Source organism: Accipiter gentilis, chromosome 16 (genome assembly GCF_929443795.1).
Source record: "Accipiter gentilis chromosome 16, bAccGen1.1, whole genome shotgun sequence".
Lineage (NCBI taxonomy): Eukaryota > Metazoa > Chordata > Aves > Accipitriformes > Accipitridae > Astur > Astur gentilis.
In genome coordinates this window covers 23436956-23456229 of record NC_064895.1, presented here as the reverse complement: position 1 = coordinate 23456229, position 19274 = coordinate 23436956, and the positions used below count along the sequence as shown (strand labels likewise).

Genomic DNA, 19274 nt, shown 5'->3' with positions numbered 1-19274 from the left:
AGCAGTGCTGTCCTGCCAGACTGGTGACAGGGCAATTCTTCAGCTGTGTCCGCTGTTGAGAGAGATCCTACAATGGAGGAGACTTTGCACAGGCCCAGAGATCAAACTCATTGCAGGACTGGGACTGGTATCAGCCCACATATCCAAAATCCTCCTTCCTGTTGACAGCAGCCAGCCATGCCAGGCTCCCTCTATTCCACCTGACCCCTCTCCCCTCCATCAAAATCAACAGAGGATTTTCATGCAGATCCTAACCTGTGGTGTTCAGACCCAGAAGACCTGTCTCCTTCCATAGCAATTACTTTAACCTCCAACTAGCATGGCCTTAGCTGCTAACGCGAGCACTACTTACCCTGCAGAGTTAAAAGAAGGCTCCAGCACACCTGGAAGCACATCCAGTACATGATCCTGCCTGATCTTCATCCATATCCTGGCAGCATCAAGCCAGCCATGCTAACTTGGAAGACCTGAGCTGAGCTCTGGGGACACAGAGGTGGACTGGACTGGCAGACCCTGTTCTCCCTGGGTCCAGGAAGGAGATCCCAGGCTTTGGTCATCAGCATTAGCTGTAGCTCAGGCATAGGTTTGCATATAAATAATGAACATAACCAATATATCTAGGCTAGAGCAGAGGCTGTGTCAGTGCAGAGAGTGGGGGATAGTTTTCATAGGCAAAGCCAACACCAGCCATTTAGCAGCCTGTATGTATACACAAACCTATGGAGCAGCACTGTGTGGGGCTGCCAGGGAAGGGGAGATGGAGCCAGGCACATGCACAGCTGCTGAGCAAAGCTGCAGCTTCTATCCAGCAAAAATAACCTGAGTGGGAACATCCAAGGAAAACCACAACTGGTTTTTACTCCTCTTTCCTGTTCATCACATGGAATTAAATGAAACTTTCTAAAACATTCACCTTAGAGCTGAAAACAAGAGTAACAGGCTTCAGCCCAGAGGGTTCTGGGTTTTTTTCAGAGCTGAGTACACTTGTAAAGAGTTTCTTATGCTGAAATTTCTAACAATGTTTCAGCTGTTCTCAGACAAAAATCAGACTAGCTGTCAGATTATATGTGAAAGACATTTTCAAGAGTGCTGCCATGAATAATACCACAGTCATTGTTTCCACCAGAAATCTGTCCTGGGATCATCTGTGTCCTAGAAGCAGACCTCAAGGGGAGCTGTAAGTCCTGTGCCCCCATTTGCTTTCTGTCCATATTGCCACTTGCTCAAGTTCCAATCAGTGACACTGAGGATGAGGGTAGTGTGGGAAATCTTGAGTGTGAGCTTGAATCCTGCCCACGACCCATCCACCCAGACCACGTGAACAAGAGGCTGGTCTGGCCTGAATTGCACCCAAGCAACCCTCCTTCCCAAAAACAGGTCTTCACACACTGAGGATCTACAGTGAAGGTGCAGATGGGTCACCTCTCAAGGACAGTGGTGGCTCTGGGTTGACCTGACAGCACAGACATACCCTGAGGCCCAGCAGGCTCTGTACAATCCAGTCCCAGTCCCTCCTCTCTGCAGACAATCCTGCCACCTTACCTTTTTGCAGAGGGCTGCTTAAGCAAGATCAAAGACCAGGAACTTCTCTGGGCTGCTTTACTCTTTATTTCACCTGAGACTTTAATCCCACATGCCAGACCTCTCTGACCCATACTTTCCAGGGTTGACCTAAGTTTTTTTAAAGGGAAAAGATCAGGACACTGGCTCCTAGCATCTATGTATAATTCTTGTCTCACCTAGTTCTGCTGCCCTTGCCAAGAGGAAGATTCACCACTATTGCCTTATAGGTGTGAGATAACCATACCAGATTATCAGTCAAAGCTCCTTATCAGCAGGACAAAGAAACAATAGGGCCCCTAGAAATTTATCAGCCTCTGGAAAAGGGAAGCACTATTTGCTGAAAAGAGCCCACCCTGTTAGCAGGTGTTGATTTTAGTGATTAAAGGGTAATTAGGTTTGGCTGACTCAGTATATGGAGAAAAAAACTCTGGTGACAAAGGGTTTAAGGCTAAACATGGGAAGTGTGCTTGAGCAGCCCTTCAGATTATTGTTAATAAAGTCAAACCAGAGAGGAGGAAGTTTACAGCAGTGTCACCTGAGGGCTTTGTTTTTAAGCAAGTTTGTAAAGATGTGTTCAAAACGAAAGCAGAAAGCAGCTCTTGCAAAAAAAAAAAAAAAAAAAAAAAAAGCTATATTGGCCTTTGAGAAACAGACAATTCAGTTAAAGCCCATCTCCATAATGCCCTTATTCCTTAGGGCTTGTGTGTTTCAAACAGAAAGAGGCCACCTGTCCCAACAGCAGCACAAACAAAAGATGGTTTCTCTGTCATGGACAGTCTCATGGGGTAAACATGAATCAAGGGGACACCAATATGGACCTTTATTCTTGGGAGTAACAGCCCTTGAAATACAGCCATGCCTTCAAATATGTCTCCTGGGGATAGGTAATAATACATATGATGATATGCAATCTCTCAGATGCCTTGTCCCCAAAGCCACCCAGAAGCAGGAATAGGCCAGTACTCATGCAGTTCAGCATTACATCTTAGCTTGGAGGAATGATTATTTGGTCTTTTTCTTTCCACAGAGTAACTATGAAGAATGACTGCTTTTTTTAGATAACAGCATTTGGGTATACACAAAAACACTTCTTCCCCCTAGAAGACACAAAGCCTTGTGTCCGAGCTGGGTTTTAATACCTTCCTGATCATGGCAAAAAGCGCATGGGGTCTTTGTGCCCAGCTTAAGAAGTGAAGAAGTCCATAGCACCTAGTTACATCCACAGTGCCTAGGCCTGAGATCAGCACCTCTCAGCTTCCCCTGCAGTAATCAGTGCTGTAGCCACTCAGCACTGAGACACAGGCACACAAACCAGTTCCACCTCCTGGAGTGCTTCTCCAGCCAGAGCTAAACCATGAGCTAGGCACCTGAATCCTAGCATGGCTTTAGTCCAGGATGGTTAACAACTGTACCTCAGTCCTCCTTTTTGACTATGATACTTAAGTACATTGTTCTTTCTCCTCCCATACTCTTCTCTCTTGCAGACCTCTCCTCCTGCTACACAGAAAACTGTAATATCTGAAATACGCATACAAATTCCCAAAGTGCTTTAAAAGCAGTTAAGTACAACTGCAACTGAGGAAACTGAGGCTCTGAGAAGTGAAGCAATTTGTCATCCAATTTTGTCACTCCAACATCACCCAGTTTATAAATGGTAATCAGGAATAGACGCAGTTAGGATGGTTCCCAGTTTAATGCTGTATGTGTTGATCTTACTTCCTTTCAGGGCTGATTTTTAGTAGTGCTTTCCTGTTTTTCACTGACCCTGCACCACTGACCTCTACCTTGTTGACTAAACCATCAACAGCTCAAGGAAGAGCCAGACCAGGATTAGCTTTCAGCTAGGGAACCATATGTAGGGTTGACGCCATGTTTATTTCCACAGTCACAAGCAGACTTATTTGTACAAATGTGCTAGCACTAGTCTTGTTTTCTGAACCCTAGTAACATTACTTACTTCTTACTGTGTTTTCCCTAAGGTCTCAAAGCACTCTTCAAAAGACCACCATTGCATTCTGCCATTTCACACATGGACGAAGCACAGTGATATGTTTGAGGTCACTACTTCTTCAAGGTCAGCCAGGGGAAACTGTCAGAGTTGAGAGAAGATTAAATACTTTTAATCTTTAAGTCCAGTTAGAGCCCTTTCCAGTTAGACATATTGCCTCCTTGTAAATGAATGTATATTAATGACAAAGAATATGTGCATTTATACCTACAGAAATACATATAAACTGGGTGGACAGAGCATCAAATATAAAATAGCAAAGCTCTTTGTTGTTGGGTTGGTTTTTTTTATTTTTCCCCTAAGAGTGTCTTATGAAAACAGATGGAGTTACTCATGGAAGTAAGTGCTGTTTCCTTTCATCAATTTGAAGGCACGGGACTTCACATAATGCAGTTTTGCAATACAACACCAAGTATCTCACAAGTAAAATCCTCCCATCTCCATATTCAATGTTAAACAACAGCTGTGCAGACTATTCAAACTGGTAAGCCTTTGAAGTTTTCACATTTTGTGTCACTCAATCACCTCAGTTTACAAAATGCATATAAAACCTGGGGAACTTTGCTCCATACTGGGAGAGGTTTGGAGTGGGGGTGTTGCTTTAATATAATTCTGTGTAGAGCAAAGGTCCCAAGTGATGCACTTATCTCACTAAAACATTGGGAAATGTTGTGGAGAGTGATGCAAAATCCTCCAATGCATGAAAATGTCAAAAATAAAGTATTTGGAGACTATTAGGTAATCCACAACAAAGCTGAAAACCTTCTCCTATTGTCTGCACCAAGTAATTGATGTTGAAACCTCTCTCAGCTGACATTCTCCTTAGTATAGTGATGCCATGTTCTATGTTAAAGGATACTGTACAGTCTGGTACTTTATCTGGGACCAGCATATCTGACTGGGTTTAGTTGGTGCCTTGTGTACAAGGTGTTCTTGGGTTAATCACTAGAACTACAGGGATTTGAAGTCATCTTCATACTTCATCTTTGTACTCCACTGCAAGTCACATAAGGATTTTGAGAGACAAGGATTTCAAGGATCAGAGTTCCTCAGCTGTGAATTGGATCCTTCCTTTTCCCTGTGTTTCATCTGTCCTGCCTGTTTGGATGTTGTCCCCTAAGATATTTTGCTATGTGGGCATACAGCAACCAGCTGAGACCCTGACGTTCACTGAGACCTTCAGGACTTCCACTGTCTTCTTATATCTGTAATGTGAAACTATTCTCCCACTTGACCTGACTCATTAGTACTCTCCTAACAGTTTTCCTGGGAAGATTTCTCCATCAATTTGATGATGGTATGTACTGGCTTTTTTTGCCACTGTTACCTTTTCTTTAGTATACTCTATAGCTCTCTGGGAGTCCTTGTTAGATAAAAGGCTGAATTTTATACCTGAAGATATCTGTCTCTGACCTAGATGGTCTTTGCTTTGAAAAGCAGAGACATCCCAGCTGGTTCAATGTGAGTAGCAATGTTTTTTTCTATTATCTCACCTATGGTAACCAAGGGAGAATTGTCTCTACCCTGCTGCTACAAAGGTGTGCGTCATTTCAGGTTGCAGATCCCTTTTAATCTTGATCCCTGCTATATTTTTCCCTTTTGATTCCTGTTTTACTACCAACCCTCACAGATAACTTACATTGTTGTTCATTTTCACAGGAACCAGAATTCTTCCTCAGATTTACTTGTCTGGAAGTTCTCTGCTTGCCCTGTGGAAGAAACATGCCATGATGTAACTTGACACAAACTAGGAATCATCTCAACAGTCATACTTAAAATGATACCACAGGCACCTATCCCAAACCTCACGAGTACTGTGGACTCCACCTTGAGGGCATGCAAGTGCAGTAGCATGAAGGACAACAAAAGAGTACTTCTGCACCCCCCCAGATCCTCCTGTCCCTCACGGGCACACATCCTCTACACACAACCATACCCATTCTTATTGCTACTACTGTTATAACTTACACTGGACACTTAGATTGGGAAAGCCATTTTCATTGCCAGAGACCACATTTCCCACAAAAGTGTTTCCAAGCGTCATCATGAAGCCTTTGCATAACATCCACATCTACAGTAATAAGCTGAACTAAGCAAGGGTCTGGACACAAGCACTGCAACTCCTCTGGTTACAATTACCTTTTTGACTAGTCCTTGGCACACTTCTGACCCAGGCCACCTGGCACCCCGACAATTCCTGAGCATGGCTTGGGAGTCGGCAGGGACTTTGGCCATTCCCAACAGGCAGGAAGGAATCCTGCTTTGGAATTTGATAGCATGAACATGGCCAGATGGTGTGTGCTAAGAGACCCACCAGTGTTTCAGAAGTTCTTGATAGCCACAGTGAAGACACAGTGGCATGGGATAAGAACTGAATAAATAACCCTGGACCCAGGGCAGACTGGTACTGTCTGCAGTGCCACAGCGTCTTGTCCATCTTGCTACCTAGGCAAGCCTGATTAGAGCTGCCCAGGTATGACAGTGCATCCTGCAGTCCCACCTCCAGACTCCAGCACAGCTCCAGCCCAGGCTGCTACCTGCTGTGCCCCCACCAATTTATAGTGGTTAGCGGGATAGACTGTTGCTACAGGGGTGTTCAGCATAGACTGTGCTCATGTTTGAGCTGGTGAAGTCAACGAAAAACTTTTACTGGCTTCCCTTGTTCAGGGTCAGGACTGTCTTCTCCTGTGAGAGTGAACTAATAACACATCTCCCTAAGTCCCTCCCATCCTCATGTCTTTGATCATGGATGGATTTGAACAATTCTAGATTGCAGGGATGCAATTTCACTAAAGCGTAACACTTTGTAATGTTCTCCTTATTAAAGGACGGGTCTAATGGAATGCAGAGCTGAAGAACATGTGAGCAACATACAGTGAGCAAATCTCTTTCCAGCATAACTCGGACAGATGAGCTTTTGCCTCAGGCTTACCATTGCCTAGGGGCACCAGGTATTCCCTTCGTTTTTGTACAGACAGCATATTACACAAAAAAATCCCTGGCTCACAGATCACAAACTGGTAAGAAAGCAAAAGGAATCAGAGGAAATGCCTTCTTGCTGAATGGCTAAAATTAATCCCAACTGTAATTTCACTGGCATCAGTGCAAATTCAACAATGGACTAGGTCTGCCATTTGCAAGAAGAACAGGTTTATGTTTTCCTTTCACCTGTGCTTAAAAATACATTTTCTTTTCCTTTTTTTTTAACCTCTTCTATTTGAAAGGACTGTTTCAAGAGTAACTGTATGCTTCCACATGCATTTAAGCACTCCGTACAATAATATCACCGGTTATTTGTTTTACAATTGTCTCAAGAGATTATGCAGTGACAAAGTCCAGGTGTGCTGGGCATTGCAGACAGTCCTGGACTATGTCATCTAAAACAGTCTAAGGAACTTACAATGGCATTGAAGTTCAAGTCATTCAAACTTTTGCACTCTGTAGCCACAACAGTAGCATTAGGGAACTCCAGTTAACTTGCTTCTAGGGCAAGAGACACTTCCCACTACAGAAAGCTCATACTGAAAGTCTCTGGCACCTTGCCCAAAGACACATTGCTGATACCTAATGCAGTAATGTTACTTATCGGACCAGCTACAAAGAACACAGAGGAAGGAAAGAGACTATACAGTGGCTTACAAGAGATTTGCCAATGTCTGAGTTCACCAGGCTAGGCACTGTCTGGACTGACAGCAGTGTTACGTGCAGAGCTGTGTGTGTATGCTAATTGTTAGCTTAGCTGTTGCAAGCAACAGGGAACTGCATAAGACTAGCATAAAAGGTGGCATTTCTATATACAAGTAACATGCCTCAGAAACACCTCAGCTGAGGTAAAAACGGACTAGAGCCCAGCCAGCTTCCAACCCCTTTTCGATTTTTGCCCTTTGTGATTGACAAGCCAGCATCACCCTCCCAGCCTTCCCCTGTCCGCCACTCTGGTGCTTGTTCTCTGCCCTGTTCTGCAGTTATCCCCTGGGTGCTATATCATGCACAGCCCTTCCCTAGTCATTCTCAACCTGAGATGCTCTTGCCCATGGAGAATCTTTTCTATTTATTACTACACTGTTGATAATTTCTTGCTTCACTTGCTAACCCCTTCTTGGACATACATAACTAGCCAAACCACCTTCTCCTTTCCTGCCGTGACAGGTAAAATCATTTCTTTTCAGCTCACTGAATCAACCCCGACACAGCACACCAGCTAGCCTCCACATAACCCTCCCTTTGCAAAATGTGCCTTCCGACATTAAAGGAAAAGCAGCTGTGTTCATTAAAAGGAGTCCCCGTCCTAAGTGCTGATTTGAGGCAGTTTGGTTTTCACCAAAAGAAGATAGCCACAAATGGTGTTATGAATACCTAGGAGAGTTGAGGGCTTCTTCAGCTCGTTTAGGAAGCAGTGTCCATAGCTGCTGCTGCTTCCGTGGAGGAGGAGGCAGAGACACAAAGCTTGTAAAGCCCAGTTCTCAGGGGAAAGCCCTGGCTGTGAATCCAGGGGAAGCTAAGTGAGACATAAAATGAAGTGGCAGTTTCTCTCTCCCACCTATCTTCATGCAATATTACTGCACGCAGTTGAACCAGTGTAGTGGAAAATAATGTTATGATTTCTAAAGGGATTTTGCAAAACAAAGGACATTGAATCACATTTTCTTCTCAGTTTAGTACTGTTTGCACAGTAATGAAGAGCAGAAGTTGGCTTGCTTTGTTTAAAATGAGAAGCTGTGACTTTGAGCAATTTGATCATAAATTTTTGTCTTGCTTTTTCTCCTGCATGAGCAGGTTGTGATAGTAGGTATAATTTACTATGACAAACCACTAGCATTAATGCATTAATCAAGAAAAACAAATGATCCCCCTTTGAAATCTCCTGCCCACCTAGAGAGAGTAATGGGGTTATAAATGGAGAAAGAACAAATATTGACTCTATGAAATGTAAAGGTACCTGGGAGTTCACCCATCAGTCTTTAGATTACACTTGCCTTTCAAGATGAATGGGATTTCTTTCATAATCCATTTTGATTATTTTTTTTTTAAGCATCTCAGGAAACAGGATGGGGACATTCAACTCAGTGCTCTCTTTAGGTTTTCAAGATGTTCCAGACTGTTTCTGAAGGACAGTATCTCTGACTTCTGGGATGAGGTAGATGCTCTCAACCCAAGAGTTGTCTTTCAGTTTGACAGAAGTACTGAAGGAGCTGGCTGGACTGGTCAATGAGTTATTTGTTTGATGGTGTTTCTGGTGCAGCTTTCTGCAGGGTGGCTCCAGGGACTCACCCTCCATCACTTACACTGTGGAAACTTGGGGACACAGACACCTCTCGGCATCTGGACCCATACAGGACTCAAGAGGACCCAAGAATTTACTGCCTAAGGGAAAGGCCTCTGGCATCAATCACTGAACTTAATCTTACTTTGTCACACACTTTTCATCCCCCTCCAAACTCATAATGTCTCGCTCATTTAATGTCTGAAGCAATGCTGTACTTGTCTTCTACACCAACTGTTGGAGTCTACTTTAGATTTATTTCAACATTGGCTTCCTCATTAGATTGAACTCCTCTTAAAAATGTCTTAGAGAATCTGAAAATTACGAGAATCAAGTGTTTCATGAATGCTGAGATAGGTCAGTGTTGCTGTCCCTTCTGCAACCTTTAAGGATGCCAGGCATCCCACAGGGAACTCAGTACTGAGTGGGGGCACAACCAAGAGCCAAAACCTCAAGAGAAGCTGCAAAGCCAGTCACATCTTAAATTCTCGATGATCTGAAAACACCACAGGTTCCAAGAGGAATTTAAAAACACTTCTGACTCTGAACACAGGGCCAGTGTCTACCGAGGCACTGGCATAGCTGCGAAGAGACCAGCTCATATTTCATATATCACCTGCACCCTGATAGAAATCATTGGCACCTGGTTTTTTTCCTTCTCCCATAAAGGTTATACAATAACAATTTATCCTTCAGGGCTAGAATGCCAAAAACGGAAAAGGAAACGGAAGAAAATAGGTGTGCATGAACACACTGGTGATGTGCCACGGAAGCTATGCCTATTGCCAGACGCCCTCCAGGAGCCTCGGGCTCAGGGGAGCAGATGCAATCACTTCTCCAGCAACTGCATGCGAAGGGGAGAACATGCAGTTGGTCTGGCAGGGTTAACCACGCGTGGCTCCAACAGGATGTATGCTCCAAAACGACCAAGGCCTGGGGGTGTTTTGACAGAATGAGCTGAAGATTTTCCAGTCCATCACTTTTCCAAGTTCAGTGCTAGGATGCTGTGTCTGAAGAACAGTTCTCCCTCTCCCCTTTGCTTGCTCTACAGTAAGGTAAAAAAATGCAATTGTGGATGCTTGATGGCTACCTTAACAAACAGCTGTTCAAGCCAGAAGGGTCTGGCACCTTACGTTATTTTAAGCAACAGTTTGGGATATCTCCAATTATTAAGTTTCAGCAAGGTCAACTCATCTTAAGCTAACCAACAACTCATGTCTCATTAAAGGGAAGCTTCCAGAAAGACTAGAGCTGCCATCACATTGTTTAAATAGTCTAATAAAATCCACTATACTCAAACCTTTCTAAAGTAGTTTACAGTGCTGTTTTGTTACCTGGGATAAACAGGACACAGAGGAATCCAGGCACTGCCTTGTGTCCACACTGACATGGTTTTGCAAGAGAGCCTGAAGGACTCAGATACTCCTGGACGGTGTGACATACATGGCCCTGCAGTCCAAAGGGAGCTATGTTTTCTCCACCAGCCACTGGTAAGGCTACAGCAACTGTGAACAACTTGACAGTTACTCTGTGTAGAGGGCAGGATTTAGCTAGGACAAAAGCAGACTCTGGGCTGCTTTTCTCAGGAAGATGTCACCATGCAGTGGAACTACTCCACACCATGGAGTCTGTCCTCATCCTTCCAGTTAGCTTCCTTGGGTCTCCGTTTCTCTACTGGAAAAGCAGCTCAGAAGAGCCTCAGAAGTGCCAGATATCAGCCCAGCATCACCTAGCAATAAGGGCATAGTGAATGCTTGAGGGGATTCACTCTTTAACCTTTCTTCCTCACACTCTGACATTTGGGTGATGCCTCTGTGAGCAAGGATCACTTCCAGGCTCTGTACCTGATGTTATGACTGTAGAAATCAATTAAACACAGATGAAAGGACAGGAGAAGCATTTGTGCCACACCATTGCATAAATGTCAGGGGAAGGAGCTTCACTCCGGAGGTAACAGATGCCACAGTAAGGTTTTAAAAATGAATTATCAGAAGCAATGTTTCCACTTTCAAATCCAACTGAAACCAAACCATGCCAAGTCCTGAGGTCTGTATTGAGCCGGTGCTCATTCCCGTTTCTGAAGGAAATGACCACAGGTGTTTTCTGCACACACAGAGAGGATGAGGTGGGGAAGGCCCTTCAGGAGCCAGCCCCATTTCTTTTGGAATCTGGGGACATCTGACTGCCTCTTCTTTAGAATAGAATAGAATAGAATAGAATATTTCAGTTGGAAGGGACCTACAATGATCATCGAGTCCAACTGCCTGACCACTTCAGGGCTGACCAAAAGTTAAAGATAAGGGCATTGTCCAAATGCCTCTTAAACACTGGCAGGCTTGGGGCATCGACCACCTCTCTAGGAAGCCTGTTCCAGTGCTTGACCACCCTCTCAGTAAAGAAAGGCTTCCTAATGTCCAGTCTGAATCTCCCCTGGTGCAGCTTTGAAGGTTTAGGCCTTCTCAACCCCAACACAAAAGACCACATCTCCAGAGCAGCTCAGCCCCTTGCGGACATCTCTTTCTGTCTAGAGACATAATAACAATAACAGCAGGTGTTACCACCTTTTGCTGTGTTTCTTCTAAGTTCCCTTGGGCAACATGCAAATTCACTCCCTTCTTCACACCCTCTGACGTGCCACAGACAGCTGTGTTGGGGCTGCTGCAACATGGCCTCTGGTGTTTAGAAGAAATCTCTGTGATTTCAGGCTGCAACACATCCTGTTTCAGAAGCTGATATGGACAGCCTTCATCCTGGTGCTGCAGAAATTGATGCATGTATCTATGCTGGGATCGAAGCACCACGTCCCTGGCCTCATGGGGACACGAATGGGTTAAATCCAGACAGCATGTGTTAGATGCAGGGAGGCAGGTCGGCTTGAGCCAGGAAGCAGCCTGCCCCTGTTCACACCACTCAGAGTAAGAGCCCTGCCCCAATGCTTGTAACAAGTTTTGGGGGTTTCTTAATTCACAGTCAGAGTCATATAAATCCAGAAGTGTCCTAGACCTCAAGTAGCTGTCTCTGAACTTGTTCTGAGCCAACACTGGTCCAGCCTGTCGGGAATCTCCACATCAGAAACATATAACCTTTCCCTATCTGGCCAAAAGCAGCATGGGGTCTGACAGCGTCAGTTCTTTGGGTTTTCATGCTTACAATAAAGTTGAGCTAAAGCACAGAAAACAGAAATGAAAATGGCTCAAAGTCACAAAGAACGGGTGGAGCAAAACATAAGGAAGATGTCCTTCATCCCAGGGTAATCCCTAAACATCAGCCTTTTTTCCTTTAATGAATAGAACCATCATTCAGTAAAATCTTTAGCAAGGAAGTGTGTTTCTACAGAAGTCCAAGAGGGATCAGTTATACTGGTGACCTGAGAGCAAGAATACGTTGTCTTTATTGATACATCTGCAAGGACACAAACATCATGGGAGGAAGACAGTTCACTGAAACACCCATGCCAAAAGAGCTTTGGTTTTGAAATAGGCTGGAGGTGGAAGCATGTCCAGCTGGATAACTGAGTGAACCCGACCTCTTAATGCAATGTTGTGGCCAAAAGGCCTACCTCAGTACCGCATATAAACACAGCTGAAGACTGTGAGCTATTGTATCTCCGTATTTGAGATGACTGTGAGCACTACTGAACTGCCATGTCCAGTTTTGAAACAAACAGTTCAAGAAGGATATTGAAATACTGGGAGACTTCGAAGACAGTAACATGAAGGATGATATTTAATCAAAGACCTTGGCCACATCCTACTTCCATAGAAGAGAAGGGATCAGGCTAAGCACTATTTTCTACCTGTCTGGATTTTCTTCCCAAGGAAAGTCAGATGGTCAGACAGGGAACTGCAGTGCATTTTGGTGGGAACAAAAAAAGAGCTGCAGGGCACAGCATCCCTAGATCAAGTCATAGCTGCCTAGGCATTGTGAAAACACACCTACAGGGTGCTCCATGGGACATCCCTTCTCCTCCAGGGTAGATTCAGCTAAAACTTATCAAAAAGGACTTAAAGAGTGACTTGACCATGACTACCTGAGAGGAAGACACACACTTATTAACAGGGGGCCATAATTCAAGCTGGGCAAGCAGTCACAAGTAAATTTTGTATAGTAGCAGTAAGGAACCACAGGTAAGCTTCCCAGGGGCCTGATAGGAGGGACTAGAAATATGCTCTAGTCAAACAGAATTAATTCAGAGAAGTCCCAAAGTCTGTTTAATCTTTGCCAGATTGCCTGAGAACAGTGCTGCGTTTAAGTTATGAATCTCACCCTACCCCTAGAAGCCTTTTACAGAAGTGAACTTATGTGATTGCAAAGTGATCCACATTTTCACAGATATTTTTATATAGGTAAGAAAAGTAGGAAGGCAGCTGTTCGTCTCCTCTATCTGAACCTGCTCAGCAAAGAAACTGAAGGCAAGTCCCTTGTACCAGTATTTCAAACTTGAGAAAGCTGCCCTGAAAAGACAGCCAAGAACAGGACCCACACACACAAGTAAGATGCTTACACAGCACAAGTTATTGGAATTATGCTCTGTTCCTCATCCCCCTGAGGTATATTATTCTGCCTCTTTAACAGTGCTTAGGCAGTGCCGAGAAGTTGAAAAAAAATCTTGCAAAGAGATCTTTGCTTCAAGGGGTGTACTCGGTGCTGGTGGAGATTTTTTTTGTATTTTAAGGGTCAGAGTGCCCTCTTCTGTCCTATCCGTGTCCTGATTATTAACTCACATCTGAGTTAGATCAGCAGATTATTGAGAAATACTGTGACTTGTCTTCTGCACACCCCATCATCTTCTGAACAACATTTAAGAAACCAAACAGCTGATCACAGACTAGAAAATAACTCTCATTATTGTGGAGGTTCAGGCTACAAAGTCAGCTGCCACCAATAAAAGGGGCTGGGGGAACATCACAGGCAACATGATTCATCTAATTAGTTGATGGGGTCAGGCATATTTTGAAATGACCCTCTGCAAAGTTTAAACAGTGGGGTATTATTTATAGGTCCACGCTCTGCATTAAAACTTTGCCTCTCTCCTGCCTGAGTAGCCACTAATTGTATCCAGACTGTAGTTGACACCTGAGGAAATCTGACTTGAAACAAACATATTAAAAGTAGCTCAGTAATACCAAAGTATATAATAACTTCTGAACTAATCATGGTGAAAACTCTGGGACTGCATTACTGAAATACGGCTAGAGCTAACAACAGCCCAGAAAAGATTATTAGCTGAGCCTTTCCATCATGAAAACACAGAGCAAACGCAGAGTTTCTGGAAACCACAGTCACGCAAACCGCTTTCACACAGCAAAGACAGCACTAATAAACTGCGGAGGGTCCCCTCGATGTCCCAAGGAGCTTTTACGAGCGTTCCTGCCCTGTACTCCCACCGCCGCCACCGGGCCCAGTGACACCCCGGGAGCCCCAGTTTGGCAACCCACTGCCACAGCCCCTGCCCCTCTCCCCTTCCAGGTCAGCTCTAGGGCCGGGGCTGCTCTCTGCTCCTCCTTTTGGGTACTTCTCCCCCACCCGGCATCTCCCTGAGGGTCTGGGGGTGACAGGAGCCATTTTGTCTCCTCACACCCTCGGAGGGACGCTTGGCTCCAGCTCCAACCCCCCACCCTGTGAGGAGGCGGCAGACTGCCAGGGGCCCGTCCACTGCGGCAGGGACCAGCCACGGCCCCACCGACCCTCCAGCAGGGCAGGCCAGGGTCCTTCCCTCACGTCTGAACCGGGCAGCCCCCCCGAGGAGCCGAGTCGGGCCTCGCCTCTCCTCCCTGCAGGCACGGGAAGGCAGGACCGCCGGCCACCGCACCGCTTCGCCCTTGGCGTTGATTTGTCCCGCTGCGCTGACCGTAGCGGCGCTGCGCGCGCGCGCGCCGGCAGGCCGGAAGCGGCCGCAGTCGCCATGGCAGCCGCCTGCGGGAGGCTGTTGCCGCGGAGTGCCGCCGCGGGGCTGGCGGGCCTCGCCGCCGCCGCCGCCGCCCGGCCAGCCTTGCCCGGCAGTGAGGACCGCCCGTACCCCTTATCTCCTGCCTGCCCGGCGCCCTCCTCCTGCCCGCGGCCGGGGAGCGGCTGCCCGCGGCCTTCTCCTGCCCCTCAGGGCGCCGCGGGGTGTTTGCCCAGAGAGCGGGGGCGGGTGGGGGTACCCCCGGTGAGGGGGGGGCCAGGCCGGCCTGGCGGGGGTGGGAACTGGAACCCCGACTGTTGGGGGCAGTTCGACTTGAAAACACAGGTTTTTTTAAAAATACTCTCTTTTTATAGGGTGCTTTTCTTCCTCAAGCTGTCGAATTAGCAGCGATGGAAAGCCAGCAAAATTTCAGCCGCCTCCAAAGCCCATCATTATTGACAGGCAGAAGCAGAGAGAGGAGAGGAGGTAGGGTGTCCTGGCACTTCTCACAGGGGCCTGTGTTCAGGTCTGCTGTCAGGCTGGTAATCGTGCGAGCGTCGCCTTAAAGCTCCGAGGCATTATTACACAAAAAGTATTTGCAAAGTTCTACCAAAAGTAATTAGTGTTGAAATATGCTTTAAAAACCCTTCAAATACTGCGTTCTAGAGCTCCTGAAAGCAGTGAAACAGGAAAAAAAAATGCATAGTAGTAAAGATTGTTGCAAATTTGTCGTTGAGGTGAGGTTTTCGTCTGTTAAAGGCATGCATCTCTTAGCATGCCGCAAGGTGACAGGGACATTGGTCCTGTGCCTGCCTTTGACTTACACCTTGAGATCAACTCTTAAGTGCCTACATTACTATTTGTGAAATGGACCTGCAAAATGCTTTTGTTTCACACTTTTAAAAGTTTGGATTTTCTTACAGGTTCTTGAGCCCTGAATTTATACCTCCCAGAGGGCGAACAGATCCTCATAAATTTTATATAGAAAGAAAGGATATGATACAGAGACGGAAAGTCTTCAACATCCCAGAGTTCTATGTTGGTCAGTAACAGCGCTATAACTTCCACAATTTCATCAATATTTTTTGTAGAGTGGGATGGTAAAAGGTGTGGTTTCATGTTGTAGAATATCATAGAACATCACAGCATCAGGTATGTTAGATCAACTACTATGTGCTTTTATACATACTACTTCATAGTTTAATTTCATATTTATATCCAGTTTCCATTAAAAGTACAATACCAGTGTGTTTCTTACGTGTTTTTTAAATCCTGGCACTTTAGCATATGGTTTACCAGTAAAGCTCAAGAAAGGAAAATAACATGAGATTACTTGTATTCAGTTTGCATAATGAAGAGTAAAAGATAACGGTGAAGGTGAAAAAGCTTCATAGTTAACCTGCAGAATCACTTTAACATATATGAATTCAGGGCACATTAGAAGTTTATTTCTGGCAGTTTTCATGGAAAATAAAACATTTTCAAAATGTACCTAAATGCATGTGCTTTGTCTGACTCTGTTCCCATGTTTTGGTACATATTTACTTGAACAGTCTATTTATTTTAATTTTTTTTTTTTTTTGGCAGGCAGTATACTTGCCGTTACTACTGCAGATCCATATGCCAATGAGAAAGCCAACCGGTTTGTAGGCATCTGCATTCAAAGAGGAGGAAAAGGACTTGGTGCTACTTTTGTCCTTCGGAACGTTATAGAAGGCCAAGGTGGGTTTTTAACTGTGGTAATTATGCTAGAAATGTTAAGCAAAAAAATGTTGAAGTTGTATGTGAAGGGATATCTGGTGTAGAAACTTAGTCTGCAGAGAGGATGGCAATAGATTAAAGTGAAATTGTGCGTCTACCTACTAGGGGATACTGCTGGTTTAAAACTGTATACACAGAGATGCTGATGTGCCATATAGTTGAAGACATGGAACTGCTTAGTAATTTGTTTTTCTATATACTTAGTGATTTTTAGATCTGTATTCTGAGGAGACTGAATGTGATCCACTATGATTGTGCATATATTTGAGCCTGGGCAGTCTACTGCTAGCCATGTAAATACTAGCCCATTTTGAACGCCGTGTATTTGCATGAGATGTTTAACAAGCAGCAGATCAGCAGAGTTTTATAATAGGCTCATATTCTGGTTTATGGCAAAATGGGGGGAGATGCAAATACTGATGTTCTGAGAGCAAATATGAAAGAGGTGGGTGTCTCTCTATATACACTTCATGTACAGTGAGATAGATAGTAACAGCCATTGTAATCAAAAGGGAGTAAAGTGTAAAACCCAAGCCCTTCTTCCTTAAATTCAAGCCATTCAGTGTCTCTCAAGCTGTTATCAAAGATTTAACTTACAAAGAAAATCTGAATTTGCCTGTACAGACACAATGCACGTGTACAATAACATGCGCACACAGCACTGTATATTGTAGTTTCCTGTATAAGTAAAAAGCAGTTCTTGAATAATACAGGAATGTATAATACTGAGGAAATACTAATTTGGTGTTAGTACTTCCAACTAATTTGGTTCATTAAACCAGACTTTCTCTCTCTCTAAGGTGTTGAAATACGTTATGAACTGTACAGTCCTCGAGTCCAGGCCATCGAAGTTCTGAAGCTAGAAAAGAGGCTGGATGACAACCTGATGTACCTGCGAGATGCCCTCCCTGAATATAGTACTTTTGATGTGAATATGAAACCTGTGTCTCATTTAGACCATGAAGAAATTCCTGTAAACAAGGTATGAGCCACATGTTTAAGAGGGAAACTGGAGGATCATTTAGGTAGCTTTCATATCTGACTGATATCCTGGAAGGTGGTTAAACACCTCTTTGCTACATCAAGTACCAGGGTGATGAAAGGCTACAAAATAAGGCAAGTCTTTATGCCATTTCTGTAGTGAAAGAATGTTGAGATTGTAAATACCTACCATCCTTAGTGGTTAATTTTGAAGATACGCAAGGAGTAGTGGCCTCCACACACCGCTATATAACTGCGCAGAGAGAAAAGCTTTTCTTACAGGAGTGTTATTGTTAACATGGTTACTGATTTTGGAGTGGTAGGCATCAGGAAAGAAGGTAATATTCTCTGCATGTCAGAGAAGATCCAGAAACTAGCAGATGTGTCAAAGCGTAATCTAGTAACTAGGTAACTTAGTGATCATTTCTCCTTTTCCCTATCGTGCTGCTTTTCTTTTTCCTTAATAAGGAACAGGAGTGGAACTACAAACGATGAGTTAACTTCACTTTATATGTCAATTTAAGGACTGTGTAATAAATCAAGACAGTGTTAATTAGAAAGTTTTACAAGATACTACAACAACTGTCATGTGGACACAAAAAATTCCTTTTCTCCTAACAGCGTAAAGTAGTAGTTTCTTAACATACTGACAAATTGGTCTGTTCTCTCATACTTTCCTTGTGTTAGAAAAGTAGCTGTCTTACCTTTTGCTAAGCTCACAATCAAAATTCTGGTTACTTTTTTTTTTTTTTTTTTTTTTAAAATCTTTCACCCTAGCTGCAGGTACGAATGAAACCTAAACCATGGTCAAAACGGTGGGAAAGGCCCAAATACAATATAAAAGGAATAAAGTTTGAGCTACCTGAAAACAAAATGAAAGAAGCACAGAAGTGGAGCCAGCCATGGCTAGAGTTTGATATGCTGCGAGAATATGATACTTCAAAAATAGAGGAAAAAATTTGGAAAGAAGTGAGTGAAGAGCTTAAAAAATAATAATGGTTTTTGGAATTACTGAAAAAATTAACATTTCCTTTGAATTTACTGTATAGACTATCAGTTGTCAAGTTTTGTATATACATAAGCAAAATAAACAATAAAGTTAACCTTTCCAGAACTGTAAAAACTTTGGTGGTTGAATACTAACTTTCTGTTCCTGAAAACAGCCACTCCTTTTTGAGGATTGTAATGCTGTGTTCACTCCTTCTCCAGAAAGGAGAAGCCTCCTTTTTTAACTTAGTTAACAAGGGGGGTTTGTAGCACCTAGTCAGCTTAGTTTTCTGTTACTTCTCTCTTTACAGACTAGATAGTGGCCAGTTGTAGAACTGCTTGACTCTCAACTTCTGAAACAGGCTATAGCAGGGAAGTAGACATGTCTGAGCCAACCATATGCTCTGAGAGTAAGTGCTGTTTAGTTTTCACATTAAAAAAACCAAACCTGTTTCTGATAGAGCAGTAATACTAATATGCCAACAGAGCAGCAAACACAGTTTTGAAGAACTGAGCCAGTTTGTTTAAGCCCAATCATGTGAATTAGTGTAAGATTCCTGATGAAGGGCTCCCGAAGTGTCAGAGTAGGTTCTCAATACTGGGACAGCTGGCTTCATGAAACTGTATTTCCGTAGTAGAAGCACACAGGGGTTCTGAGCTGAGGCATTAACTGCCTTCCCCTGCTTATAAGTCATTACAAACAATCCTTCTTCCAGAAAGAAAGATCTACAGTGCTAAACTGTGATAGAACATCTGTTATGTTTTTATAATAGCACAAGGCTCGTTGCTTCAGGGGAGAGCTTTAGCTAGGATGAGACAAAGGA

The 19274-nt window shown here is 44.0% G+C and overlaps 2 protein-coding genes across 3 annotated transcripts in view; one reads left to right on the top strand and one right to left on the bottom strand.

The window, feature by feature from the left end:
- Positions 1-19274, bottom strand: part of TNFRSF21 (TNF receptor superfamily member 21) — a 1117265-nt gene that overhangs the window by 989474 nt on the left and 108517 nt on the right. The gene's annotated exons all lie outside the window — the stretch shown is intronic.
- Positions 14715-18758, top strand: MRPL19 (mitochondrial ribosomal protein L19). Its single transcript, XM_049818471.1, has 6 exons — positions 14715-14836; positions 15096-15207; positions 15645-15763; positions 16309-16443; positions 17283-17464; positions 18241-18758. Exons 1-6 carry the CDS (start codon positions 14740-14742, stop codon positions 18454-18456), a joined length of 861 nt encoding a protein of 286 aa, XP_049674428.1. The 5' UTR covers positions 14715-14739; the 3' UTR covers positions 18457-18758.